The 27,406-nt window shown below is 57.1% G+C and overlaps 1 protein-coding gene across 1 annotated transcript in view; it reads right to left on the bottom strand.

Annotated features, from left to right (window-relative positions):
• Positions 1-27,406, bottom strand: part of CROCC (ciliary rootlet coiled-coil, rootletin) — a 40,958-nt gene that overhangs the window by 9,295 nt on the left and 4,257 nt on the right. Inside the window, exons 4-28 of the mRNA XM_036347028.1 lie at positions 24,707-24,848; positions 23,436-23,590; positions 18,549-18,734; positions 18,364-18,447; positions 18,224-18,285; positions 17,972-18,137; positions 17,077-17,183; positions 13,963-14,199; positions 13,457-13,553; positions 12,501-12,584; positions 11,890-12,123; positions 11,268-11,467; positions 9,794-9,976; positions 8,795-8,939; positions 7,998-8,144; positions 7,380-7,610; positions 6,419-6,612; positions 6,019-6,146; positions 4,851-5,020; positions 3,210-3,389; positions 2,403-2,537; positions 1,933-2,076; positions 1,271-1,509; positions 657-816; positions 277-444 (exon numbers count right to left, since the gene is read on the bottom strand). Of these exons, the coding sequence (XP_036202921.1) occupies positions 277-444; positions 657-816; positions 1,271-1,509; positions 1,933-2,076; positions 2,403-2,537; positions 3,210-3,389; positions 4,851-5,020; positions 6,019-6,146; positions 6,419-6,612; positions 7,380-7,610; positions 7,998-8,144; positions 8,795-8,939; positions 9,794-9,976; positions 11,268-11,467; positions 11,890-12,123; positions 12,501-12,584; positions 13,457-13,553; positions 13,963-14,199; positions 17,077-17,183; positions 17,972-18,137; positions 18,224-18,285; positions 18,364-18,447; positions 18,549-18,734; positions 23,436-23,590; positions 24,707-24,848 (3,978 nt within the window). The remainder of the gene's footprint in view (positions 1-276; positions 445-656; positions 817-1,270; positions 1,510-1,932; positions 2,077-2,402; positions 2,538-3,209; positions 3,390-4,850; positions 5,021-6,018; positions 6,147-6,418; positions 6,613-7,379; positions 7,611-7,997; positions 8,145-8,794; positions 8,940-9,793; positions 9,977-11,267; positions 11,468-11,889; positions 12,124-12,500; positions 12,585-13,456; positions 13,554-13,962; positions 14,200-17,076; positions 17,184-17,971; positions 18,138-18,223; positions 18,286-18,363; positions 18,448-18,548; positions 18,735-23,435; positions 23,591-24,706; positions 24,849-27,406) is intronic.

Here is a 27,406-nt window from a genome sequence, read left to right as displayed (position 1 = left end):
ATCGCCCCTAACTGCCTCTGCCTCGGTCCCACCACTGTGGCTTTGTCCGGAAGATGTCTGGTCTAATTAGCATAATACCCTTTTATAAGTATAGATAACTAGGGAAGATTCTTAAGCAATCGGTTAGGGACAACTGCTGGGGAGTGGTCTCAGAATGACCCCAGCACTAGAGTTCCTGCCTGCTCCTTGCAGAGGGAGGGAGGAGAGAGGCACAGAGCAGCCTGGCTGCCTCCGAGGATCCTCTCTCTCCAGGCAGCCCGCCACCCACTTAGTTACCTCCTGTCGCAAGGCCTCCAGGCTGGCCTCGCCCTTCAGCAGCTTCTGTCGGAGGCCCAGGGCTTCCCTTCGTCCCTCCTTTTCTGCCCGCTCGCCGAGTGCCAGGCGGCCCTGCAGCTCCACCAGCTCCCTGCCCAGCCTGGCGTTCTCACTGTCCAGCATCTTCATCTGTGAGAGAGTGGACACAGGTAGGACCGAGGACCCAGGCTCAGCATCCACAGCCCCGCCTGGCCCAGGGTGTTGGTGATGCTCAAAGCTTGCAGTATTATAGTTTCAGCCCCTGGTTTTACATACGGAGGGCCCTTGGCTCCAGAAAGGGGGTGCTCCTGGCTCAGGGCAGATAGCAAGTGCCCGGGGAGGGTGCCGTGTGCGGAGGGTACCTGTCGCCGCAGCTCCTGCAGCTCCCTCCGAGCCTCCAGCCGAGAGCGCTCCACCTCCTGCAGCCCGGCCCGCAGGTCCCCGGCCTCCTTGCCCATGGCCACCCGAGCCTCTTCGAGGAGCGCCAGTTTCTGCTCCTTGTCATCATTGGCCAGCTTCAGGCTGAAAAGGGCAGGGGTCAGAGGCAGCCTAGGTTCCAGGAAGAGTATAGTGTGGCTCTACACAGAAGTCCCTTCCTGTTATTCCTGGGATGGGTCCGACTGGCTCCTGGCCTGAAGGTGCCCAAGTGCTGCTTGCCCACGTGGCCCTGTCCTGAGCTGACCCCTCCGGGCTGGGCCCAGACCCTCAGCTGGGAGAGACGGACCAATGGCTGGGGTAGGGGTGCACGCACTGAGTCTCCAGGGAGATCCACCAGGTGGGGTCAGAGTCTGGACCCAACCCTGCCTGCTGCCACCTTTCCCCTTCCATCAGTGCCTGGCTTGGTTCAAGGGCAAAAACTCCCCACCTGTGCCATTTCCCCTGAACCCTGGGGGTGAAGTTAGCTTCCAGGGACAAAATTCAGTGTGAAGGTCAGGGCTCAGTGAAGGATCCGGGCTGGTCCCTCCTGTCTCCCCACCTGATCCGCTCGCTCTCGGCCTTCTTCACGGCAGCCCGCAGCTCCTCGTTGGACCGCCGCAGGGCCTCGCGCTCCTTGGCACCCTCACCCAGGCTGCGCCGCAGCTCGGCTGCCTCCTGCCGCTGGGCCTCACGGCCATCCTGGCTCTCTCGTACCTTGCGCTGGGCCTCCAGCAGCTCCCGCCGCAGCCCATCACGGGCATCCTCCAGTAGGCGCAGCTGAGTCCGAAGCTCCTCTGCCTGTGAGGACCTTGGTTGTCACTGGACAGGGGTCGGGTCCCACCCAAGCGGGACCTTGGTGGAAACCAGCCCATCCCCAGGTCCCAGGCCAGGGGGCACCTGCCCCATCCCTCTGCATAGAGTCAGACCACAGGCGAGAGTTATGATTCGGGCAAAGCAAGCTGGAGTCAGCAGTGTTTGCGTCTGAAATAATCAGGATCATCCTTGGACGATGCCAAAAGGGCAGGGACCACCTTGAGTGCCCCAGTCCCACGTGTACATCACAAGTACTTAATACATGCTTGCTGCCTCCTTTCTCAGCTGGCTGTTCATTTGCCCTTGAATGCAGGAAAGAGCCTTACATTTTTCTGGCCCCTCACTGAACCAGGCCCCCAGCAGCATGTAGGGGGTGCTGCCTGGAAGGGTGTGGGGCGGAGGGCTCACCTCGCGCACGCAGGATTCCCGCTGCCTGCCCAGGTCTCGGGCCTGCTCCTGCAGCCTCTTCACCTCCTGAGCATGGGCCGCGGCAGCCTCCTCAAGCTGGGCCCGCAGGTCCCGCAGCTCGGATGTCAGGGTGTTCATGGTGCCCTAGGACAGATGGGCTCCTCAGATGGTGCTGTGTCCCCTTCCCCAGCACCCCACTTTCAGCACCAAGCATGGCCCTTCCCGCTGGCTTGCCAGGCCCTCCGTGATCCCTTGATGCCTAGAGAGTGCTGTCTACATAACTAGTCTTTCTCAGACTAGGGGTTCCCTTGGGCAGAGCCGTGCTACCTCCCTCAGATGGGGACTCCCAGGGAAGGGCTGAAGCTTCCCACACAGTCTGGGGCTTCCCCAGGGCAGAGCCATGCCTCCCCCTCAGAAAGGGGCTCCTCCAGGCAGGGCTGTGTCTCCGGCTCAGACGGAGGCCCACCTACCCGGTCCTGCTCCTGCCGGCTCTGAGCATCTCGCTTCTGTCGCTCCATCTCCAGGGAGATGGCGGTCAGGCTGTGCTGTGTACCCACCAGTTTCTCTGACAGCGCCGTCTTCTCAGACTCCTTTAGCGACAGGGCCTGGCAGAGGCAGAGAGCGAAGGGCCTGGGGGGTTAGTTGATCTTGGGGGCATGCTTGGGCCTTCCCCCCACCCTGCCCTGGGAAACGTGCCCACTGTGGACTTGGGGGCATGACTGGGTCACCATAGGTGGACCCAGGACAGAGGTACAGGTTCACTCCTCCTAAAGCCCCAGAAAAGGATACAAGAGTAACAGTAACTGGACATGGACACAACTCATATCTCACTAACATGCTACAGCAACGCTGAAGCAGGGCCCTCCATTATTCCCACTTTACAGATGGGGAAACAGAGGCTCAAGGAGGTAAAGTGACTCGCCCAGGGTGACAGAGCTGGTGAAGAGAAGAGAAAGATGCAGTCTGCCCTGTCCTCATGACGTTATGGAAAGTCGGGAGTTAGTTCTTTTTGAGGAGGGTCAGCTGATATATGTGGGCGTTGTGGGGACTGCTCAGAAGGCAGCCATGGGGACGCCATGCCCAGCCTGGGTGGGAGGGGAGATGGGAAAACGTGGGGCAGCTTTTTTGCAACCAGTGCTCATGGTGTCACAACTGAGGCTACCACTCAGTAGGCTCCGACTGTATACCAGGCATGGCTATGGACTCCTAGCTCCTAGCTGCTGGGTGGCTAAGCGGGAACCAGCCCCAGAACCCGGGCCCCTCCAGGGCTCACGAACCTGCTGCTTCTCACTCTCAGCCAGGAGGAGGCCCTCATCCCGCTCCTGCTGCAGGGCAGCGATCTCCTCGCTCAGCTCCTCCTTCTCGGCCTCCAGCCGGGCCAGCAGCTCCTCCCGCTCCCGCTGCAGCTGACTCTGCAGTTGGGCCCGTTCCGCCTCCAGCTCCCGCCATGCTGCCTCCTGGGGGCCAGGCCCAAGCACATGTGACCCATGAGGCTGCAAGGCCACCTGTACCCCAGACCCTGAGAGACAGGTGATCAGGAAACTACAAGGTGGGTGGCTGCTAAGGGCTGTGGCTGGGACAAGCCAGGGTTGCACGAGCCCCGAGGAGCAGCAGCCCTGGTCTGGGGGTCGGAGAATGTTTCCTGGAGGAGAGACGAGTAGCAGTCAGCAGGAAAAGGGGGGGAAAGAACCTCAGGCCCAGAGTACAGCCCCAGAGATGGCCTGGAGGGAGGAGAGAGCACGGCACACAGGGAAATCATAATATGTAAGGGTCACTGGGGTGTGGACCACGAGGGGAACGTGGTGAGCAATGGGGCCAGAGCCAAGGGCAGCAACCAGGGAGGGGTGGGCTTGGCTCAGGACAGTAGGGCCAACAGAGAGCCTGAAGCCAGAGCGATGAGGAGCAATCTAAATTGTAGACTAGGGTTGTTCAGGAACTGAGAAAAAAGAACATGGATTGCAGGTAGGGGTTGAGGGGAGTTGGGTTGGCTGTGAGGAATAAAGGGGGTTTAGGGCTGCGGGTGGCAGAGTAGCAGGAAAGAGTACAGATTTGGTGACATGAAGAGGCCAAGTCAGGCGGGGCAGGGAGAGTAAAGACTGCACAGGAGTTTGCTCCTTGGGGACTGGATGGGTAGAACCCACAGGCAAAGAACGCCCCACCTAGGGTCTGAGGGCAGTGCCCGGCACCTTTGTGAAACGTCCAGTGCTTCACTGCCACCTGCTGGACAAGTGTGATACTACAGGGCCAAGGCCAAGACGACACATGGCGCCCCCTGGAGTCCTGCAGGACAGCCTGAACCTCTGACACAGGCAGCCCTGTCCACCCGAGTTCTCTCCTCCTACGTGAAAATAGCAACCAGCATTTACCCAGCATTTACAAAGTGCCAGTCACTATGTTAAGCCCTTTATATGGATTATCTCACCTCATCCTCACAATCCCCTGTGCTATCCTCACCCCTTTGTTACAGATGGGAAAATGAAGGCAGAGACCATAGGTGACATAACCAGTACAACTCATCCTGCAGTCTGGCCTAGATCAGATCCAAACCCAGGCATGTGACTCCAGAGCCAGTGTTCTTAGACAGCTCTGTTCTGTCTTGTAGTGACCTGGCCCCTCACCTATCGTACTATGTGTTCAGGTCCTAGAGTGGTCCTTCATATGCAAACAGCACTTCTTAAAAATGAAAGTGCCTTCCTGAATCAGGATCACCAGGGCTAGACCAGATCCGGGGCCTGGAATCTGTATGTTTGATACGGAGTCCCCAGTGTTTCCTCCCAGCTGCTCCCAGGGCCTCCGGAACAGAAATAAAGTTCTGTTTCACAGAGGTGGAAACCGAGGCAGAGGGAGAAGAATGACTCGCCTGAGACCACAGAGGAGATAGAGCAGAGCCCCGCCCACCCTGACCCCGCTACCCGAACCTTCTCTCGCTGGAGTCGCTGCACGTCCTCCTCGTGGGCTGCCCGCTGCTCCCGCAGAGAGGCCTGGGCCTCCCGCTCAGCCTGCACCAGCTTCTGGGCCATCAGCTCCTTGTCCAGAGCCGCCTTCTCCTCTGCCATTGTCATCTGCTGCCGGAGGCCTGCCAGTTCTCCTGCACAGGGATGGTGGGAGGGGACAGACTTGGGTCGGAACGGAACCTCCCTGTGGACCAGCAGACTCAGGCCAGGTGAGCCATGTAGGCAAAACCCCAGAGGAGAGAGGGCCCACCAGGTACCAGCTGGGTTCCCTTGGAGAAGCTCCTCACGCCCTGGGCTTCAGTTTTCCCATCTGCTGCCTGAGCCCACGGGCCCTGCCCCACCCCCTCCCTCCCTGGAATGGCATCAAAGGGATGAAATGTCTGATGGGGAGGCTCCCACAAATGGGGAGGATAGCAACCCCCATTGTGGATTGCTTACTATGGGTCATTTACAGATGAGGATATGCAGGCTCAGGGGAGACAGGCAATTTCCCAAAGCTGCACAGCTTTCCATGAGGCGTCTCCTTTAATGACTTAATTGCCATAGACAAACTAGGTGGGCTGTTAGCACTAATGGAGGGACCACGGGGAGGGTACACCCACTGTGGACAATCTAAACCCCCCCCCCCCCCCCCCGATCTTTCAGCATTTCCCTTTCTAGTTCTGTGGCTCAGGTGGACGAGGACGGGAAGATTAATTTTCATGGTCCAAGAAACCGGGTGGGGCGTGTGGGAAGTGGGGCTCGGACTGTAGGGCCGAGAGAGTCGCTCAGAAAAGCAGCGACGGCTCCACGGAGAACTCGGAACTCTCTCAGCGCCCTGATGACAATAAGCACCAGGCACCGCTGGCTGAGCCAGGAGCTGTGAGAGGCCTCAAATGCTTGCCTCACGCCTTCCTGGCAACAGCCTTAGAAAGCTGGCAATCACCTCTAACTGTCAGATGGGGAACCTGTGGCCCAGGGGGGAAGTGAATTGATCGAAAAAGCTCAGATCTAAGCGGCAGCGGCAGGATTGGAACCCAGGTCAGCCAGACTCCAAAGCCAGTGCTCCCAACTTCCGTGAGACCCCAGACCTTGACAGGTTAGTCTGGGTTAGAGTCAGGTATTCCTCACCCACCCCTTGGCCCCCCCATACCAGTCAGGGCCTCCTTGGCCAGAAGCAGGGCCTGCCCATCAGCTTCCAGCTGCTCCCGACAGGCCTCGAGCTGGGCCAGCTGCCGCTGCACCTCGAACAGGCTGCTCTCCAGGGCTTCCTTCTCCAAGCTGCAGCACACAATCCCTCAGGCCTCAGGACTCGGCCTCCTGGGCCCCAGGAAACTGTGGATCCCAGGGTGTGGCCAGCCGTGGGCCAGGTGCCAGCCTACCTGCCCAGCCGGTCCCACGCTCCCTGGGGAAGCCTGAGCTATAGCCAGGACGCATTGGCAAGCCCTGCTCCTCAGCAACTGTGTGTGGGCCAATGCCAGGGTGCGGCTGGTGGCCCCAGGCAGACCCCCGCCCACCCGCCCCAGTAGGCTGGGCAGAGCCTAAAGCCTTACCGCAGGCGTGTGGCTTCCTCCAATAGGGTTCGGCCTTCACGCTCAGCTGCCGCCAGCTGCACAGCCAAACCGGCCCGCTCCTTGGCCAGCGCCTCCTTCTCCCGGGTCGCCCGCTCCAGCGCCTCTACCTGCCGTTGTGTCTCCCGCCGTGCCTGCTCCAGCTCATGCTCCCGCCCGCTCAGCTGCCGGGAGAGCTGGCACCCACCCAGGCACTGTGAGCACCTTCCCCTCCCCCCCAGAATCCTCCAGCCTGCCCACCATGCAGGACCCCAACCCTGGGCCTGACCCAGCCCTGGCCTAACAGGCAGGAGAGCAGGGTTCAAGCCCAGTCTCCACCCTGATGTACTGTGTGTACTTGGACAAACCAGACTTCTCTGAACCTGCAACACATACACACATGAGGGTCCTCACTCAGTTTGGGTCATAACAGAACCCTTTCTACGCCCCTGACCTTCCAGAGAAGCTGAGTATATAAAACAGACAAAAGGAGTGCTGCTTTGCAGGCCTCAGAATGGGAACACGGAGCACTGCTCCCTACAGCTGTGGCCCATAGAGGCCCCTCCCAGGAGCCCCACATGCCATATAAAGGTCACTGTGTCCCTAAGACTCTAAGGTCCCTTCCAGTATGTCGTCCCAACAAGTCTCACATTCCAGTCCTAAAATTCTCCACCTATCATCCCATTGGGAATTGTTACGGGGAGGTGATTCAGCTGCCAAGTGCTTCCACGGGCGTCCTCTTCAGAACAACCCTTTGTGATAAGAACGCTTGGCCCCATGTCACAGATGGGGCGACTGAGGCATGGGGAGGTGGAGTAGTTTGCCCAAGGGCCCAGTTAGCAGAGGTGGGGCTGAACCTAAGCCCATATTCAGGCTCCTGAGCCTGCGAGTTACCCAGGACAGGTGTCGGAGGCTGGGAGGCTAGAACCCTGGCCCCACCTGCTCCCCATCCTCCATCACCCACCTGGGCCAGCTGCTCCTGCAGCCGGCAGCGCTCCTGGCGCAGTGTGGGAACCTGGTGCTCCAGAGCCTCCCGGGCCTGCTCTGCCACCCGCAAGGAGCCCTCCAGGCCCTGTCGATCCACCTCCTGCTCCAGCCGCAGCTGTTCCAGCCGCTCCTGCTCCTCCCTCGCCAGGGTGGCCTCCTGTTCCACTCGCCGCTGCTGGCCCAGCAGGGCTGCCTTTTCCTCCTCCAGCTGTGAGGCCGGTCGGGGTGGGGGTGAGTGAGCAGATCAGCCCAGCCCCTCCTCCTGGGGAAAGGGGTCCCACCCAGGACCAAGGGCCACCCGCCCACCTATCACAGACAGCCCAGGGAGGCTCCCTCGGGGAAGGGGCAGTGGACACGGGGGAGAGGGAAGAAGGGAGAAAGGTCCGCAGAACTTCTTTTCTCTCAGACCATGAAAGAGGATAGACAGACAGACAGAGTCAGAGACAGAAAGAGGCAGGCAGCGAGACAGAGAGGTGCGGGGACAGAGGTGTTCAGGGAGGTGCACAGCGAGGCAGGATGTGGGCCAAGGCTGGGCCTGAGACGTCCACTGGGGTCTCTGAGTGGGGAGCACAGGGGGGCGAGGAGGGGGACATACCTGGGCGACGAGGTGGTTCAGGCCCCGCTTGTCCTGTGCGAGGCTCTCGTTGAGGGCGCTCAGCTTGGACAAGGCGTCCCGCAGAGAGGCCTCCTCCACCCTCAGCTTGGTCATCGCGAGCTCGAGGTCCATGCGGCCAGCCTCAGCCTGCAGGGGCCAGAACGGGGCGGCCAGAGACAGTCAGGTGGGGAGAGATGGCGAGAGGGACAGAGACGGGAGCGATGGGAAAAGATGTGCAGAGACATGGAAGATGGGGAGAGGCAAGAGGGTGGGGAGAAACAAGAGACACAGAGACGGGGTGGAGGGACAAGGGAGGCGCACGGTGAGAAATCACTGCAGAGGCCAGTGTCTAGGAAGCTACATAAAAGCTGCTGCACACCGCAGAGCTGTGCAGAGCAGGGCAGAGGGCTCCCCAGAGGGGGTTCGGGGGTGGCACTGCTCAGGGCCCAGACTACAGGGAGTGGGGCAGGCACTCGCTAAGGACTGTGCCCCAGTCCTCACAGACCCCAGGCCCGTGACCAGAGATGGGCCTGGATGACCTGAACTACAGGCACTGCGCAGGAGCGTCTGGAAAAGCAGGGATGCAGCCACTAATAGAGGTGAATTCACTTATGTCTGGGGTCAGAGGTTGGTTTGTGGCCTGGGTCAAAGGTTAGCCTGAGTCCAGAAGGAAGGGTTCTGCCTGTGATCAGGGTCGGGGGTCAGCCTGAAATAGGGGTCAGTCTGTGGCCAGGGTGAGAAGGTCTGGGGCCCAGGGCGGAGGTAGGTTTCTGGTTGTGGGGCAAACAGGGACACACCTTGGTCAGCGCCTCGGCCACCTCGGCCTTCTCAGCCTGCAACATGTCCCGCTGCAGCGTGGCACAGCTCAGCGCCTCCCTCACCTCCACCAGCTCCTTCGCCAGCCCTGAGCGCTTCACCTCCAGCTGCTCTAGCTGTCTAATGCTGTGGGACAGAAGGCGGGGGGGTGCCCCTTGTCACTTCCCTGCCCTGCGTCTCCCTCAGCCAGCCAATCTGGAACAGGCTGGGGGTCAGGGCTGAGGCAGGAGCCCTGGTGGCAAGAGCCTTACCAGAAGGACAGCCAGGGTCACCGCCTTTTGGCTCTGTGACTCTGGGCCTCAGTTTTCACATCTGCAAAATGGGCCTCACGAAGTTGTTATAAGAACACATGACTTACTTAAGGATACATGAAATATGTAGGACAGTGCCTGACAGAGCTCCACAAGGGCTTTTAGAAACAAGAATAATGTACTGGCTATCATTAGGACTTATGTCTCAGAGAAGTAAACAGTGCAGTGGTTAAGAGGTTAACTCTTTAGAGTGATGGGCAGAATGCGTGGGTTCAAATCCTGGCTCTTTTACTAACTAGCTGTGACCTTAAGGAAATTATATGACTTCTCTGTGCCTCAGTTTTACCATCCATAAAATGGGGCTAATAACAGCTCCTATATCATAGAGTTGTCCTGAGGGTTAAATAAGATGATCTAATTGTTTAAAATGATATTAATACTAATATTACTGTAACTTTAATTTTAAAAAATAATGTTAATATTACTACTGGTATTTTAATTATTGTTGTTATTACCATCCACACGCTTCCTTCCTCCAGTTCTCGGATCCCAGGTAAGTGACTGTACCTCCCTGAGCCTGTTTACCGAGACAGGACTGATCAGAAGACCCTACACCGGAGGGCTTCTCAAGACGGGAGGAGGCCAGGTGCTCTCTAGCCCCCAGGGACACTGTCAGGAGCCCCAACGCCCATTCACGTGGCCTTGGCAGGGAGGCCAGGAGCTGCGCACCTCCGCTCGAGCTCCCTGCGTGCCCGCGCTCTATCCTGCTCTGTGTCCTCCTTCTCCTCCTCCAGCTGGTCCCGCTGGTGCTGCAGCTCCTCCTGTGCCACCTGTAGTTTCTCCCGCTCCTGCCGCAGCTCCTCAGCCTGCTGCTGGGCCGCCTGCAGGCTATAGGCCAGGCTGTCCTTCTCCCTGCAGGACCGGGGGTACAGGAGCTGAAGGGGATGTTGGGGCTGCTCCCATTGGGGAAAACAGCCGTGCTGCCGTCCTACACGTGAGCCACAGCCTCCGTCCTCTAAGGCACGTGCCTCCAGGAAGCCTTCCCTGACCATGCCCATGGCCAACTCATTTCATCTACCTCTCCCTGAAGCTGACTCATCCCAGCAGAGGGAACCTCCTCCCCCAAACTGCCCACTTGGGGGCTCAGTGGGACAGAGGCAGTGGCACTATCTCCACCAGGTTGAAGAGGTTAGACTCCTGAGATATGTGGGCAATTGTGCTGCCAGCTTGCTAGTCCATATGACCAGAAATGCCTCTATAACCCCCGAGCCCCCGTCTGGGAGGCCCAGTGGAGCTGGGTCTGTCCAGGTCTCAGAGCTTCCTGCTGCTCAGGCCAGCAGCACATGGTAGCCAGAGCAGGACAGGGGGAGGCAGCAACTGGGAACTCGGACAATTTGCAGGGTGTTGCCATTCTCCCAACTCCAGCAGTCACAAGCAATGGGGAGGGTGCCTCCTGAGCCAGCTGGGGTTTCCAGGTCAGGCTGGGGGCCGATGGTGGTCATATCTTTCACTGTCCTGCCTCATCGCTTCAAGCAACAACCCTTAAGCCAGCAGTTCTCAACCTGTGGGTCACAACCCCTTTGGGGGTCGAACGACCCTTTCACAGGGGTCGCCTAAGACCATGGGAAAACACATATATAATTACATATTGTTTTTGTGATTAATCATTATGCTTTCATTATGTTCAATTTGTAACAATGAAATTGGGGGTCACCATAACATGAGGAACTGTATTAAAGGGTCGCGGCATTAGGAAGGTTGAGAACCACTGCCTTAAGCATACAAGACATGACAGCTGACAGTAGGTGGAAAAACATACACCATGATAGTAAGTAAAAATAGCAGAATGCAAAGTGAGGTGTCCGTTGTGCACACAATATAAAAGCCTCTCCTTCCAAGGCACGGGCAGCATTGGTTTTGCTCAGTTCCGATTCCTATCCCGGCCACACCCCGTGAGCTTGGACAAGCCTCTCAAGCTTTGGCAGGAAGACTAATTGGAGATAATACACATAAAATGCCTGGCCACGAGCCTGGCACACAGTAGGTGTACAGGAAACGTTTGCTACCTCACTGCCAGAAAACATACACACATGGCTCGTTAGGACCATATTGGTGCAAATCTGCACGCTTCCAGGCTGAGGCTGGTGCTGGGCCCAGACACCGATTGACTCTCCGAGGCCCCCACTTCCGACCTCCCAGGCACCTGTTCAGGAGGTCGATGGCACTCCGCAGACGCTGGGCCTCGCGCTGGGCATCCTCCTGGGCCTGGGTGGCCCCATCGGTCTTGTCCCGCAGACGCTGCAGCTGGTCCTCCAGGGCACGGCGCTCACCCTCGCTGTCACCAAGCTGCTTCCGCAGTGTGCCCAGGAGGTCCTGGCTGGCCTCGTAGCGCCCACGCATGTCCTGTGGCGTGGGAACCCCTGAGTCTGGGGGAGCCACTGAGCCCTCAGGGCCCCCTGCTCCTGTGCTAGCTCCAGGGACGTACCGCAGCCTACTCGGTGGCCTAGGCCTGAGGCAGGAGAGTGGCCAGGCTTCCACTCCCTATGCTGAGCCCTCCACCTGGACTCTGCGCCTCCATCTCCCTGAGGTCCCCAGCAAACCCAGCCTAAGTACATTCCCTCCCCAGGCTCCGCCCCCAGCTGCCCAAGCCCCTCCCACTCGGGGCTCGGATTCTAACCCTGAGCTCTCAGCCACCTCCAAGAATCCTGACTCCTGTCTCAGGGCTCTGACTCCACCCTGGGATGCTCACGCTCCGCCCCCAGAACACTGGCTCCGCCCCTGGGCTGCCCAAACCCCTCCCCCAGGACGCTTGGGCCCCTTGCTACCTGGACCTGTAGCTGGCGTTTGTGCAGGGCGGAGTGGATCAGGGCGAGCACGGAGGAGTCCGAACAGGCTGGGGATGGGCCTCGGCGCGGGGAGCGACCGCGGCCGGGCGAGGAGCGCCTCGACGGGGATGGGGTCCGGGGGCCCGAGAGCCCCCGCAGACTGCCGTCTGACGCATCAGCGGTGTGCTCGGAGCCACTTAGCTGGACACCGCTCTCCATGTCGGACAGAACGGCCTGAGGGGTGGGGCAGTAGGGAGGTTAGTTGGGCAAAGACGCCCAGTAGGGGCAGAGGGGTGCAGGGGCCATGTGACTAGCTTCATCCCAAAATCTGCAGCACAGCCTAAGCTCCCTTCCAGCAAGGCTTCCTGATTCCGCTCCCGCTAGCTCACAGCCCTCAGCCCGCCAGGTGCGGCCTCCCATGTATTGGGCAGACATCTCTCGGCCTTTCTCACAGATGGGCCTGAACCTCTCGCAGGCACGACCCCAGGTTCCCCAACCACTGGCAGTTCTGGCCAAGGCCACCAGAGGAGCTGGCGGCCCTGGACAGCCTGGCCTTGCCCTGCCCAGGGCTCCCACCCTCTGGCCTCTCCCGGCTCCCTCCCACCTCACACCTGTGCCAGGTCCCTCAAGGTCTGCTGCAGCCCCTCACCCTCCTCTGTGTCCAGGGCGGGCTGCTCCTGGAGCTGCAGGGCTTCCTGGAGTCGTGGCGAAGAGACGAGGAGAGGGTGGTCAGGGTCTGTGCCCTAATCCCAAACCTACTCATTCCCTCCCTGGGCCCCACCCATCAGGCGGCCTCGAAGGCCATGGCCATAGTCCAGCCGCTGGGTCACCTCACAGCAGCCCTAAGTGCCTTGAACAGACGAGGCCCAGAGAAGTGCAGTGTCCCACCTCAGGTCACACAGCCTACTGGGGAAGAGCTGGACATAGAACAGGGCCTGGCCCTACACAGAAGGGTGACCAACCCAGGCGGCACCTTTGAGGGGTGTCCCTCGGGTGGGGAGGCAGCTGAGTTCCAAGAGAAAGAGCCCGGGACTAGCAGATTACAGGCATGAGCTCAAGTCCTGACTCCCCAGTCTGAGTCTCTGGACAAGTATTTCCCCTTGGGCCTTGGGTTTCTCATCTGTATAAGGCAGTGGTTCTCAACCTGTGGGTCGCGACCCCCTTGGCGGTCGAACGACCCTTTCACAGGGGTCGCCTAAGGCCATCCTGCATATCAGATATTTACATGACGATTCATAACAGCAGCAACATGACAGTTATGAAGTAGCAGCGAAAATAATTTTATGGTTGGGTCACAACATGAGGAACTGTATTTAAAGGGCCAGAAGGTTGAGAACCACTGGTCTAAGGGGATCCTGTTACAGGGCTGCTGAGAGGATGAAATGGGATAAGCGTTAAATGTGCTCACACCAAGCCTTGCACACACTAGATGCTCAGTTAATGAGGGTGATACAGTCTGAGTGGGAAGCTCCACGGTGGCCCAACAGCCCGGCCCTCAGCCTGTGCCCACGGGTCTGGTCAGTGCCCCATCCCGTCCTGCCACACCTCGAGGGAAGCTGCCTCTCACCAGGGCCTCAAGCTTCTCAGTGAGGGCCTTGTTGACCCGATCCTTCTCCAGGTTCTGGTTCTGAAGGCGCTCCACTGTCAGGGCCAGCTCTGTCATTCTGGAGGTGAGGGAGCAACAGAGGTGAATGGGAGACTCACCCCAGCTTGTCCTCCAACCCTCCAGCTCTGTGTCCTGCACGCTTCCCCAAACCTGAGGCAGGGACCCTAGGATTCACTTCCCTGGTGGTATGACCTTGAGCAAGTCACCTCTGTCTGTAAATGAGAATGAGGTTGCCCCCCACTTTGTCTCCTGGGGAGGCACCCTGAGACTTGTCGAGGTTGCAGGAGCTGGGAGGAAATCTGGTATCAGAGGTTGAACTGCTTGTGATGTACCCTGGGCAAGAGCCCCCTGGACCTCAGTTTCCCACTCTGCCAACAGGGTGTCTGGGAAGACTGGCTGAGCTCAAGCCCGTCCCCAGTGAACAGATCCCTCCTCCCCTGCCTCATGTGGTACCTACGGGCACCCACCTGGCATTGAAGTCGGCCTTGTCCAGGTTGCTCTGCATCTGCAGCTGGGCCAGGCCCTCCTCCTGCAGCACCTTGTCCCGCAGCTGCTCCTCCAGCTGGGCCTGCAGCAGCGCCTGCTTCTCCAGGGCTGCCTCGGCCCGGCTCTCGGCCAGCTGCAGGCCCGCGCTCAGCCCCAGGCCCGCTTCCTGGACGGCTCGTGAGGTCCGGGCCAGCTCCCCTCCCAGCTGCAGCAGATCCCTAGTGGAGAGAACACACAGCAGGGATGGGATGGCGGTGGGCTCCCAAGCGTCAATTAAAACTACACTGGGATGCCATTTGTCACCATTAGCATGGGGGGAAAGTCACATAATGCACGGTGTGGGTGAGGCTGTGGGAAAACAGACCCTCCCCCACACTGCTGGGAGGGCAACCACAGCTGAGGGCAGTTAGAAAGCGCTCTGAAAACGACTAACTGATGGGCTCTTTGTGACCCACCAACTCCACTTCTAAGAATTTATCCTACAGAGATGCCTCAACACATGGGAGATGGCCTGTGTATAAAGTGATGCCCTGCAGCAGGCTCAGGCCAAAAATGCTGGTGCAACCTAAATGGCCATCAAAAGGACTGCTCTTAAACACAACATGACACATCCTTTCTGTGGGATATCTGTAGCCGAGAAAAACGAATGGGGAAGCTCTTCAGAGCCTGAAATGGAGCCACTCCCACTGAAACTCGGAACTATTCGGCGAAGAAAGCATCAAGCCCTGGCTGCTATCCTGGTTGGTTGGAGCGTCTCCCCAATGCACCAAGGTTTCGGATTCAATCCCCGTCAGGGCACATACAAGAATCAACCAATGAATGCATAAATGGGTGAAACAGCAAATCGATGTCTCTCTCTCTCTAAAATAAATGAAGAAAAAAAAAGCACCTTCAAGAACTGCAAAGATGAAATTCTAACAAGAATATATAAAAGGGTGTGTGTGTGTGTGTGTGTGTGTGTGTGTGAGAGAGAGAGAGAGAGAGAGAGAGAGAGAGAGAGAGATCTGCTGTATTTGCTTGTATAAAAGAAGCCTGAAGGCATATTGCTTGCCTCCAGGAGGGAGAGGAGAGGAGTGTCTGAAGCCAGGGATGGGAGGGGGCCTTTTGAAATTGGAATTTGTGAATATATAAATTATTCAAAAGTAAAATATTAGGTCCTGGCCAGTGTGGCTTGGTTGGTTGGAGCGTCCTCCCAGACACCGAAAGTTGGCAGGTTCGATTCCCAGATAAGGCACATGATCCCCGGTTAGGGCACGTGCAGGAGGCACCCCAATCGATGCTTCTCTCTCTCTTTCCCTTCCTCTCTCTAAAATCAAATTTTTTAAAAGTAAAATTTTAAATGCTAATTAAAAATAGAGCATACTTTAAATACATCAAATGGGTTAAATCCTCTCGTTTCCTGAATGACCGGTACCACTGGGTGTCTAACGCAAGGAGAGGAGGTGACTCATTACGGAAGAATCCCAGCTGAGACAGGAAGGAGTGACGGGAGATGATCACAATCTTGCAGCCCTGGTGAATGCCTGGGCTTGGCACTGAGCATCTGAGGCTGCCGGTGCACAGAGACACCCAGGCATTCGGGGCCTCCCGATGAAAGAGCGCCCAGCACTTACGAAGAAGTCTTGTAAAAAAACCCAAAGAAACAAACAAACAAAAAAAACCCCTGAACCTGAATCTGATCAAGCTTTAAATCCAACATCCAGTTTACAAGAACCACAGGGGACAAAGGTGTTAAATGACACCACAGAATCCAGACTGTGGGAAACTTCGGACAACTGTCCCAGTTTCCTGAACAAATAACAGAGATTAAAGGACAAATCAGTCCATCGCATTTTGTGAACATCTACGGGTCCTGATTCAAACACACTGTCAGGACGAGCAGTGAAGCAAACCATCTGTGACATTGATGAGTCCACTGGGAATCTGGACACACTTAATATTTGATATTTTAACAAAAGATCATTAAATACATTTTTAATGTAAAAAGGGAAAAAATTGGTCTCCCTGTCTCTGGGCTCTCTCCACAGCCTCACCTGCTCAGCCCAAGCAGGACCGAGCCCCCTGCCGGAACACGCCAGTCTCCTCCAGCCCCCTGCTAGCCCGCTCTGTTCACCTGCCTCTCTCTCCAACCTCCGCACCCCCCCCCCCCCCAGTGTCATTTCTCCCGCCTCCACGCCTTTGCTCAGGCTGTATACTCTGCCTGGAGTGCCCCAGCTCTGCCAGTTAAAATCCCACCCATCCCTGAGGTCAGTGCAAATTCCACCTCCTCTATGAAGCGTCTTTCTGACCCTCCCATCCTTGTGAGAATTGAGGACATTCTCTGTTCCACTTTCATGTCACTGACCACTCACTTCCTTGGTCTAGAATTTGGGTGTGGGGGGGTTCTATTTCCTTTTATCACTAGAGGTGGTAAGGTCCTTGGTAGTAGAAGCTGAATATTCTAGTGGATTAAAAGCAGTTGTCAATCCTGACTCAGCCACTTACCACCATGTGACCTTGGAAAGGTCATTCTACCTCTCTGAGCCTCAATGTCCTCATCTGTAAAATGGGAAATATTACTATTCCTACTTCACAGAGATGCTGGAAATGAGATGGAATGAAATGTACAAAGAGCCTAGCTCAGAGGAAATACCTAGTAAATGTTGACTGTCACGATCATAATAAGAGTTCATTATTATAGTTGCTTCTGCATCTCCAAGGGCCTGCCCCGCAGTAGGTGTATTGGGTTGGACAGAAGTTCAACTGAGTTGAGCTGAATTCAACTTAAAAAGTGGGTGCCCCTCCAAGCCAGTGTGGCTCAGTGGATAGAGCATCGGCCTGCGGACTGAAGGGTCCCAGGCTGGATTCCGGTCAAGGGCACACGCCTGGGTTGTGGGCTCGATCTCCAATGGGGGTCGTGCAGAAAGCAGCCGATCAATGATTCTCTCTCATCATTGATGTTTCTATCTCTCTCTCCCTCTCCCTTTCTGTCCGAAATCAATAAAAATATTTTTTAAAAAAAGAAAGAAAAATGATGTTTTTAAAAAAAAAAGTGGGTGCCCCCCAGTGCTGCTGCAGCACCTCCCCACGTCACCCCTCCGCCAGCCGGGCCTCACCTCTCGGTAAACATCTTCACCTCGCTGACCAGCCGCCGGACGCCCACAACCTGCCTCCAGAGGAGGAGCAGGCGGCTGTGCTCGCTGCTGAAGTAGGCGTTGAAGGACTGGAGGGAAGACAGGGGGAGTGAGGGGCTGCGGGGAGGGCCACCCGCTCTGCCCCAGCTCTGACCATCCTGGGAGGCACTGTTGCCCAGGGAGGGGGTCTTCCTGGTGGGTCAGGTCTGGGCCTGCACACAGGGCTGTGTCGAAACTGTCAGCCTCTCACTGCCAAGCCTCCCTCTGGCACTGGAAAACGGGTTTCAATGGCCCTGCAGTCCCAAGAGGCAGCGAGAAGGGCAGAGAGTGCTGGCTCTGAGGTTTGCACCCCAGCCGCATGGCCAGGCAGGTTACTAACCTCTCTTTAAAATGAGGACGACAGCCCTGGCCAGTTTGGCTCAGTGGATAGAGCGTCAGCCTGTGGACTCAAGGGTCCCAGGTTCGATTCTGGTCAAGAGCATGTACCTTGGTTGCGGGCACATCCCCAGTGGGGAGTGTGCAGGAGGCAGCTGATCGATGTTTCTAACTCTCTATCCCTCTCCCTTCCTCTCTGTAAAAAGTCAATAAAAATATATTTAAAAAATAAATAAATAAAATAAAATGAGGACGACAGCACCTACCATGCTCAGTTACTCTGAGAAATAGGGAAGAAATGAATACTCAGCACATGGAATGTGCAATCAAGGCCAACTATGATTATGACAACTATTTACCTCTCCTAAAGGGCTTATGTGGCCAGCAGGGCCTCCCGCTCCTTCTCCCGAAGCCCGAGTCCTCTCCACTCTACAAAGACGCTTCCCCTTGGCTCAGGCTGGACCCACCAGGCCCCACTGGCCTCCCAGAACCCTGTGCCCACCTCCTCCTCACGCCTCCACGCCACCTCCCGTTGCTCCAGCTCCTTCCGACTGCGTGTCCAGTCACTGGTCACCTTGCGTATGTCCTCTCTCAGAGCCTGATTGGCTGAGCTCGCCTGGTCCAGCTGCTCTCGGAGCATAGCGTTCACCTGGGCCAGGCTGCTGCTCCTGGGTGGGACAAAGAGGGACCAATGGGCTCATGGCTGGAGAGGACCGCCCTGCCAGCCATCTTCTCTTCCTGCTGGGTGCCCCACCTCTGCTGCTCCTCCTCCAGGCGGATGAGGGCGCTCTCCAGGTCTCTGCTGTGCTCTGCGTCCTGGGTGGGAGAAGTGGGCATCAGGTTGGGCACGAGGAGGAAAGGGCCTGCCCTGCCCTGCCCTGCCCTGGCACCCACCCTCAGCCGCTGTTGCTCCAGCTCTGTGGATCTCTCCAACAGCTGCTGCTCCAGCTCTGAGTCCTTCTTCTTGTACTGGAGAATCTGGGGATGGGTGGTGAGCAATGGTTAGCCCCAGGGGGTGGGGGCAGGGCAGAGTGAGCAAGCACATTGGGTAGGCAGGAGCAGGAGTGGGCGGCCCTGACCTTGGCCTGCAGCCGTTGCACGAGCTGGGCTTGCCGCTGCTGGCCCTCCTGGTAGGCCTGCAGCTTTCGCCGGTAGGAGGCCTGCTCCTCCTGCAGCTGCCTCCGCAGCTCCACGCTCTGCCGTACCAGCCCCCTGGGCTCCTGTGTTTCCAGCTCCCCAGACTCCAGCCGCACAGCCTGCTCCAGCTGCAGGGAAGGGCCCTGGGTGAGAGTCCTCCGTCTCCAGGGAAGGCAGACACAGGCCTTTGCAGGGAGCACCAGGCTGGGCCCAGACCCACAATGCCTTGCAGGCACATTTGGGCAAGCCTGGATGCAATGCACATATGCATGGCCTAAGGCAGCCATGCATGGACACACAGACAGGGCATGCATGGACACACAAACATATGCATGCAAAACACAAAGAAGACGCACCTGGGGTAAACCTTAGAGGCCCTGGTGCACTGTGAGCCTCTCTTCCAAAGCGACTAACCCCACTGTGGTTGATGATTCTTAGATCCGTGCCCACGTCTTCCCACCCCAAACCCAAGTGAGCTCAGGAAAGCCTGTTGTTCCCATTGTATCTTAAGCCTACAGCAGTGTTAGTGGCATGTTCATTGAGATCATGAATTAATGGCATAAGCACATGTGAATACATTCAAACAGAGGCATCAATGCATGCCTACTGAGCTTAGAGACATGCACACACATAAGGCACACAGGCGGTGTCAAACATCCCCAGGGTGACACAGATGAACTCCCCGGCCTGTCCCCACTCCCTCACAGGCAGCACTCAGATTTGTAAGAGGTGCACACGCATGTTCTATACCGTGTGGCTTCTTAATGCCTGAGCCCCGGCCCGGCCTCAGGCTCCCACCTCTCCCTGACCTCATGGGAAGCCTCTGCTGCCAGCGCCCTTCCTTCACCCCTAGGTGCCTTGCAGCCGCTCCATCGTCAGGCCCTGTAGGCATAGGAAGGAGGCCTGCCTGGCTCTGGCTGCTCCAATAGCCTTAGAACCCTCTATCCTCCTTAGGCACCTGCTGGTCCCAGGGGGCCCCTCAGACTCCACCTGTGGGGGAAGCAACTGAGATTGAGTGGGACTAACAGGAGCGACAGTGCCCAGAGCGAGCCAACAGGAAGACAGCCCAGCCCAGTGGACTCTGGCACCAGCCCACACTCACCGTCTACAGCCTGGGCAGGGCATTCACACGTCCACCCACGCCCAGTCCCAGGGAAGCCAACGGCAAAGACAGCTGCTCACCCCACACTAATAATGGGGCCAGGTTAGTGGCAGGTGCCGGTTCCCTCCAGCTGTTCCCTGCACTGATCCAGTGCGCCCAGGACATGCTTAAGGAGCCACTGAAAAAGCTGGAAACAACTTCCTCTCTGCCTCCCCGCTCCCCGCAAGGACAGCACTGGGGCAGGCTGACTGTGGCCACTGGAGCCACCCACAGGGAGGGGCTGGTGGGGGCTTCAAGTTGGGGGAACAACTCGGTCTGAAGGTGTGGGAGGAGGTGGTATGCAGGTCTCTATGAAGGCTGGGCTGCAGGCCTGTGACCAGTGTCTGCAAGCCGTCCACCTCAGTCAGGGGACCAGCAGTGTCCACATCCGAGTGTGCCGGCGGTGGCACTGAAATGCTGTGTGTTGTGCCTCGATGCAGGTGCATCTCACGGGGGTGAGTGGGGAGTATTTTGTCATTTGTCTCCACCTGGGACCCTGAGCGTCTCCGTGTCTAGGCCTTCGGGGGACCTGAGAGAGGGGGTGTCTGTGGTCGCAGGTCTACATTGTGGTGCAGGTGGGTAACCGTGTGTTCACATGTTTGTGAGTTGGAGCGTGTGTCTGGGCTCTGAGTGTCTGTGATGTGTGTGTCGGTGACTGTTCTCTGTGCTGACCTTTGGCTGTGTGTGTCCACAACATGTGAGACAATGTGTTGTATTGTGCGCAGGATGGATACATCACTGCTGTGACTGTGCACCTGTGTGAGACATGCCACACCTGGGTGGGACGGGGTGGTGTCTGGCCGTGGCTGCGGATTCTGCTGTGGTGTGTTTGTGCATTTGTGTATGTCTGTGTGGGTCTGACTGGCCTGTGCTGTGTGTTTTACACAGGCGTTTGGGCCAGGCGCTATCTGCTTCTGTGATTTAGAGGGGCTCAGGCGGTCGTCAGGTATTCCACTTGCTTCCCCAGTGCTCAGAGCCAGGCCCGGGTCACTCCCAACCATACCTCGCCCCTTTCCACCAACTTCACCCTCACAAAACAGCCTTTCAATTTTACTAGTAATTCAAAAGGAGAGAAGGGTATCAGCAAGCCAGGGATGAAAGAAGTTTACAGTCTCCCCTAGCAACCATTGCCCTAGGACCGTTATTATTCGAGTCACTCTATCCAGGTTGCCATGGACACAGGGAGCCCAGGGGGCCCATTCTGTAGAATCCAGGGGGCCATTCCCTCCTTCCCATCCCAGCTGCCTCACCCAACACCTGCTCCTCAGGGACAGGAAGAATGGGGTGGGGGTGGGGGGCTCCACAGGGAGTTTAAGGGCCTCCTTCTGAACTTAGAAGTGGCTGCTGGGAACCCTTTGCCTGTCTCCCTACATGCAATCAACAGGACACAAATCCCTACCTCACCTCCACTCTCTTTTCCCAGGGATGCTGTGGCCCGCCAACCTAGCCCACATGCAACAGTTACGGCCACAGGGGCAAGCCTGCCACCTGCAGTGTGGGGACAAGGCGGCAGCAGGGACCGACAGTGCCACAGGCCCCCGGAGCCCAGACCAGGGGCCTCACCCCAGCTCCACCACTGACCCTGGGCCCATCACACTCATTTCTGGGTCTGTTCCCCACCTGCGATAGATGATCGCCAGGCTCTGATGTTCTCTGTGACCCATGCAGCCCCCGGAAAAGGCCTGGAGGTCATGCTCATGCAATCCCTGCCTCCGGGGGGTTGAGGGGGGCACTGACACCATCTCCCCGAGGACAGTCAAGCACCAGGTTCATTCTACAAGTTACTCGGGGTCTTCCCGGCCACATGGTGGAATTTTCTAGACTTAACGCAGACCCCTACTCCCGTGCTGAGGCCCCAGCCCCAGCAGCCGTGTCCTAGTAGAAAAAAGAACCTGTCGCCTGTCCCCTCTTCTTCCCTTCTCCTTCCAGCCATGGGGGCAGTGCTGACTTCATTGTCAGCCAGAACCTGGCATTTAAGAGGCAGCCCCCCATGAGCCTGGCAGCGTGCCAGGGGCCAAAGGATGAGAGGCCTAAACTGGGAGGGGGTTGGCTCAGGGCCCCATCATCACCGACAATGTGGAACTGGAGCCCGTTGGCCCTCCACACCCCCTGCAAACCTTGGGAAGACCGGCTCTGAGCTATCCCCAGGGCTGGGGGCCTGCTCCCTGCAAGTCCCAACAAGTCAGGGGCCTGTCCGGGCGGGCAGACACCAGGACACCGGCACAGCCTACAGCCACACTCAGAACTGCTCAGCCCTCTTCCCTGCAGGGGTGTGCAAACCCCCGCATGAGCAGGTCGGCGCAGGGGTCCTGGTACCACACAGGGGACCCTGAGCAGCTTCAGTCTCCCATTTGCAACATCAGAACGTCAAGGCTGAGGTCCTTCCAGCCTCCCAGGGGCCAGCTGCCGCCTGGCACTCCCAGCCCAACTGACTCTTCCCACCCCCAAGAAACAAAGCGGTAATGCAGAGCCCTGGGCTGGGAGTCGAGAGACTAGCATTAATTGGCGGTGTGACCCCAAGCACAGTGCCTTCCCTCTCTGAGCCTCCATTATCTCCTCTGTTAATGAGCATCACCATGGTCCCACCCTTGGTGCATTACATGTAAAGCACCCAGCACCTGCTGGCCAGTAGGCATTCGATAAATGGTGGCTGCTATTACGACTGTTAGTAATACGCATGCATTTTCCATCTACACACATTCTCCTTCCCTCACGCAACTCTTCCACCACTTTCAGCCACCACCAACTCCCCAGGGTCACCTCCTAGGAGTCTGGAGGTCCAGAGAAGACAGTGTACAGAGGACAACCTGCACCTCTGGCCCTGGCTACACCAGCCTCCTGGCCAGGCCCTGGGACCCCCGTAAGCCTGAGGCACAGGTTCCCAGGGGAAGTGAACCCGTCTGGACTTGGAGGCAGGCCTGGCTTCTCCTGCCATGGCTGGGCCTCACCCCCACGGGGAGTGTGGCTGCCTGTGCTTACCCAGGTCTTGCCGCAGAGCCCAGCCACTGTTGGGTGAAGTCCCAAACCCATCCCCACTATAGAAAACAGACTCAGAGCTGGGCCGGCATGGCTCAGTGGTTGAGCGTCAACCAATGAACCAGGAGGTCAGGGCTCGATTCCCAGTCAGGGCACATGCCTGGGTTGCTGGCTCAATCCCCAGTGTGGGGCATTCAGGGGGGAGCCGATCAATGATTCTCTCTCATCATCGATGTTTCTATCTCTCTCTCCCTCTCCCTTCCTCTCTGAAATCAATTTTAAACAAGAAAAGAACCCGAACCGGTTTGGCTCAGTGGATAGAGCGTCAGCCTGCAGACTGAAGGGTCCCAGGTTCAATTCCGGTCAAGGGCATGTACCTTGGTTGCGGGCACATCCCCAGTCGGGGGCGTGCAGGAGGCAGCTGATCGATGTTTCTCTCTCATAGATGTTTCTAACTCTCTATCCCTCTCCCTTCTTCTCTGTAAAAAAATCAATAAAATATATATTTAAAAAAAGAAAGAAAAGAAAACAGACTCCAAGAGCAGAGTGATTTGCTCAAGGCCATCCAAGTTGGCTGAGCCACAGTTCGAACCCAGGCCGGCCTGAGTCCAGGGGCACCTTTTTGGCCAGCGTGCAGGCCTGCCCTGGACATCTCCCTGACCTCACATCAGGGAGCAGCTGGCTCAGCTCTCAGCCCCCAGGCAGCACCCACCCTCTCGCTGACCGCGTTGTACTTGATGGCCAGCTCATCACGCTCGGCCCGGCTCTGGGCCAGCAGGTCCTCCACGCGGGACAACTCCTGCTGCAGCAACTGGTTCTCCTCCTGCAGCGACAGCATTGATGCCATCTCTGTGGCCGACAGCAGGGCTGGAGAGGGACAGCAGGCATGTGGTTAGCTTCCAGCTGGGTCCAGGGGGACATCTTCCCTTTCCCCTCCAGGTGCCCTACCCATCAGTGGAGGCAGGAAGATGGACCAGGGCCCAGCACCAGGTCACACAAACAGAGAACAGGAAGGTGGGCAAAGCCACGGGCCTAGGGCTAGGCTTAGAGTGGACACAACTACAGCTGAAGTGTGGCCCCAGTCGGCCCAGGAGGTACAGTAAGGAGGCTCATTAGGAGTCAGGAGACTAGGCCCCAAGTTCTAGCTCCTTCCTTCTGCACCTACTACTATTCTCTGGATCTCAGTTTTTCAGATCTGTAAAATGGGTGGAACAGTAACCAGACCCAGGAGAGCAGGTAACTTCTGAGACCAGGGCTCAGGTTGGTCAGGTTGTAAGGAAGAAAAGGAGGAAGTAGAGGAAAAAAGGACAGGCCACAGGGAAAAGGAACCCCATTTTGTGGGCTCCCTTCCACCTGATGGAACTGGACATATGCCATAGGCCTCTCGGCTCTCTAAGTCCCTGTCTGTGGCTCCCAGGGGCCCCAAGGAGGCTGAGGTTAGACAAGGACCATGGCAGGAACACCAGGAACACCCCCAAGGAGAGCTGCAACCTCCAGCTGGGACTGAGTGTGCCCTCCCAGGCTCTCAAACCGTGTATTTGGTGTGAGTTCCACCCACCAGAAGGAGCAGGGGCCCATCAGCCTTCCTGGGGGGCAAGGGGGAGAAGGGAGATGGACAGTACCACCCCCCCCCCTTGGATTTCTATAAAGCCCTGAGCTAAGCTGAACTGCCCGCCCCCCCTTATAATCTCGGGTTCAGCCAGCTCACACTTCCCTGGGAGAGAATATGGCGTTTGGGGTTTAAGTCTTTGCAGCAAGGAGGGGGTGCTCAGCCCTGCCTTTTAGCAGCAAAACATGGGGAACACATCGGGGCAAATTACATCTCTAAGCCTCCATTTCCTCATCTGTAAAATGGGTGTACCTGCCTCCCAGTAGGGAGACATGGAAGCTGCAGTCATTATTGTTGTCATGACTACTGAGCAGGGGCTGTGAGAAGAGGGAGGATGTGGGCAGTGGCTGTGCAGGGGAGAGGCAGGATGGTACCTGGGCTCTCAGGCTTGGAGAAGTTTCGGGTGACGATTTCCCTGAGGAGAGCAGGCAGGTGGGCGGGCTGACAGTCCTGGGCCGGGTCCTGCACACTCAGGCCGGTCTCCTGACCCGGCCCCAGGACGCTGCTCTCCAGTGTCTGCGGGGAAAGAGAGGGTCTGAGGGAAACCTGGGAGGACCCTGGGCTCTGTGGCCTGAGTGGGAAGGAGGAAAATTCTGTCGCCTAAAATGTGGGTGCCCAGGAGACCGTCAGGAAATCCCCCAAATGGGTAGAAGCCTGGGAGTTAGAATCGCAAAAACCGCCCCCAGGAAGGACACGCTTGTGTGCCTCCTGCCAGGAAAGGAGGCTCCTCCAGGGCCAGAGAACCAAACCCCACAGCTGGCTCCAACCCAGCTCCAACCCAGCTAGGTGAGGACCCCCCTGTACGTGCCAGCAGAAGTCACCCTAACCCCAAAATCTGGGAGGAGGGACCCCCATCCTCCGCAGGGCACTGGGATAAGGGAGCCACAGCAGTTGAGCCCTGCATACCCCTCTACCCTGAGTCCAGTCAGGCTGGGGGTGCAAACTGGAGCCCCTGTGCACTTCACCACCACACCTCTCCCACCACGGGACCCCCAAGATGCATCCACTCCTCACCGCTCCTTCCAGGGCAACTGGATGGGGTGGGCACAGCCCGCAGGACCCACCTGGATAACGGTCTCCAGTGCCAGCTGGGCCTCCAATGACACCCCCAGCCCCAAGCTCATGGGGGGAGGCTGCGGGCACCCCTCTCCAGGCCCTTCTCCCAGGCCCCAGACTAGCTTAGTCCACACAGCCCACCCCACAGCCAGACTGCAGTGCTGAGCACTGGGCAGATTAGGCTCTAATCCGTGCCCCCATGTGACCACCGGGTGGGAGGGGTGAGGGGGGGAGGGGAGGGGAAAGCAGAGGAGGGGAGGGAAGGGAGGCAGAAGGGAACAGAAGGAAGACTTAGGATATCGAGGGGGAGGGGAGTGGAGAGGGGAAGGGGTGGGGGAGAAAGGAAAGGGAAAGAATGGAGTGGGGGGAAGGGTAGGGAAGGGAGGGGAGGGACCATGAGGAAAGGACTCTCAACACACACACACACACACACACACACACACACACACACACACGCTCCCCAACTGCTGGGTCCTAGAGCCCTCCAAGCTCAGGGGACGGAGTCAGCATCCAGGACACAGAAAAGGCCAGAGTTTTCCAGTTTTTTAAGAATGTACAGGGGTGGGCAAAACTAGGTTCAGCTCTGAGTACAGAAAGCACAGAGCTGCCCTGGTCGGGTCCTCAATTAGTCTGGTGTCACCCTGTACACCAAAAGGTGGTGGGTTTGATTCCTGGTCACGGCACATACCCAGGTTGCCAGTTCAATCTCCGGTCAGGGTGCACGCAGGAGGCAACCGATAGGATGTTTTTCTCTCATGTGAATATGTGTTTCTTTCTCTCTCTCTCTCTTGTCTCTCGCACTTCAAATCAATAAAAACATTTTAAAAAAATCCTCCATGAGGAATTGTGCGTCTCCTTGCTTGCCCACCAGCTAGAAGGAAATAATGTTGAGGTCCCAAGGCCAGAGCCACCAGCTGGAAGGGGTCTGGGTCACCATGTGGAAAGCCACCTGCCAAATACTCAGCAGGGCTTTTCACGAGCAAGAAATTAATTCCTGTTGTGGTGAGCCTTAGAGATTTCCGGGTTTTACTATCAGCTAGTAATATCTTTTTTAAAAAGAATATATTTTTATTGCTTTCAGAGAAGAAGGGAGAGGGAGAGAGAAATAGAAACATCAATGATGAGAAAGAATCATTGATTGGCTGCCTCCTGCAGGCCCCACACTGGGGATGGAGCCTGCAACCCAGGCATGTGCCCTGACTGGGAATCAAACCGTGACCTCTCGGTTCCTAGATCAATGCTCAACCACTGAGCCGCACTGGCTGGGCTCAGCTAGTAATATCTTAATCACTACACACTGTTAAATAGTGGACAAGTGTTAGCTATGGTCTGTGTTATCCTTACTATCACTAGTATTACTGTCTTCCCAGCACCCAAACTAGACCCTGTGCCTGGTACACAGTAGACCCTCAGCCATTTTTTTGTAGGTCTAGAGATAAGAACTAGCAAAAAAATCAATCAAGGATTACTCATGAGTTTCAAGCCCACGTATCCCTTTTTTATTCTCCGGCTGCTGGCTAGAAATTATAACAAAAATACTGAACCAACCATGATCCAGGCCCTGTTCCCAAAACTCTGCATCTGTACTAACATTCTTGGCAGCCCTGTGATGTGACACTGTTCTACCCACTTTACAACTGACAACACTAAGGCTCAGTGAGTGAAGTTAAGTAACTTGCTCAAAGTCACCCATCCATGAAGGGCTAAAGCCAGCAGACAAGGTAAGACCCAGGTATGCCGGGAGGGTGGGGGGAAGGGGGAGAGATCAACCAAAGGACTTTGATATGCATGCATGTAAGGATAACCAATGGACACAGACACTAGGGGGGTGAGGGCATGAGCAGGGGAGGTGGAGGGCAATGGGGGGATAAGGACACACATGTAATACCTTAATCAATAAAGAAAATACAAATAAAAAAAAAGCTTAACGGGGGTTGGGGGTAGGGGCTGGGGAGGACCCAGTTATGCCTGGTTCCAAAGTTTTAAACAAAAAACAACCATGGCTACTATGTGTAGTG

The sequence above is a fragment of the Myotis myotis genome, unplaced genomic scaffold (genome assembly GCF_014108235.1).
Source record: "Myotis myotis isolate mMyoMyo1 unplaced genomic scaffold, mMyoMyo1.p scaffold_m19_p_2, whole genome shotgun sequence".
Taxonomy (NCBI): Eukaryota; Metazoa; Chordata; class Mammalia; order Chiroptera; family Vespertilionidae; genus Myotis; species Myotis myotis.
This window is presented reverse-complemented; position numbering and strand designations above follow the sequence as displayed.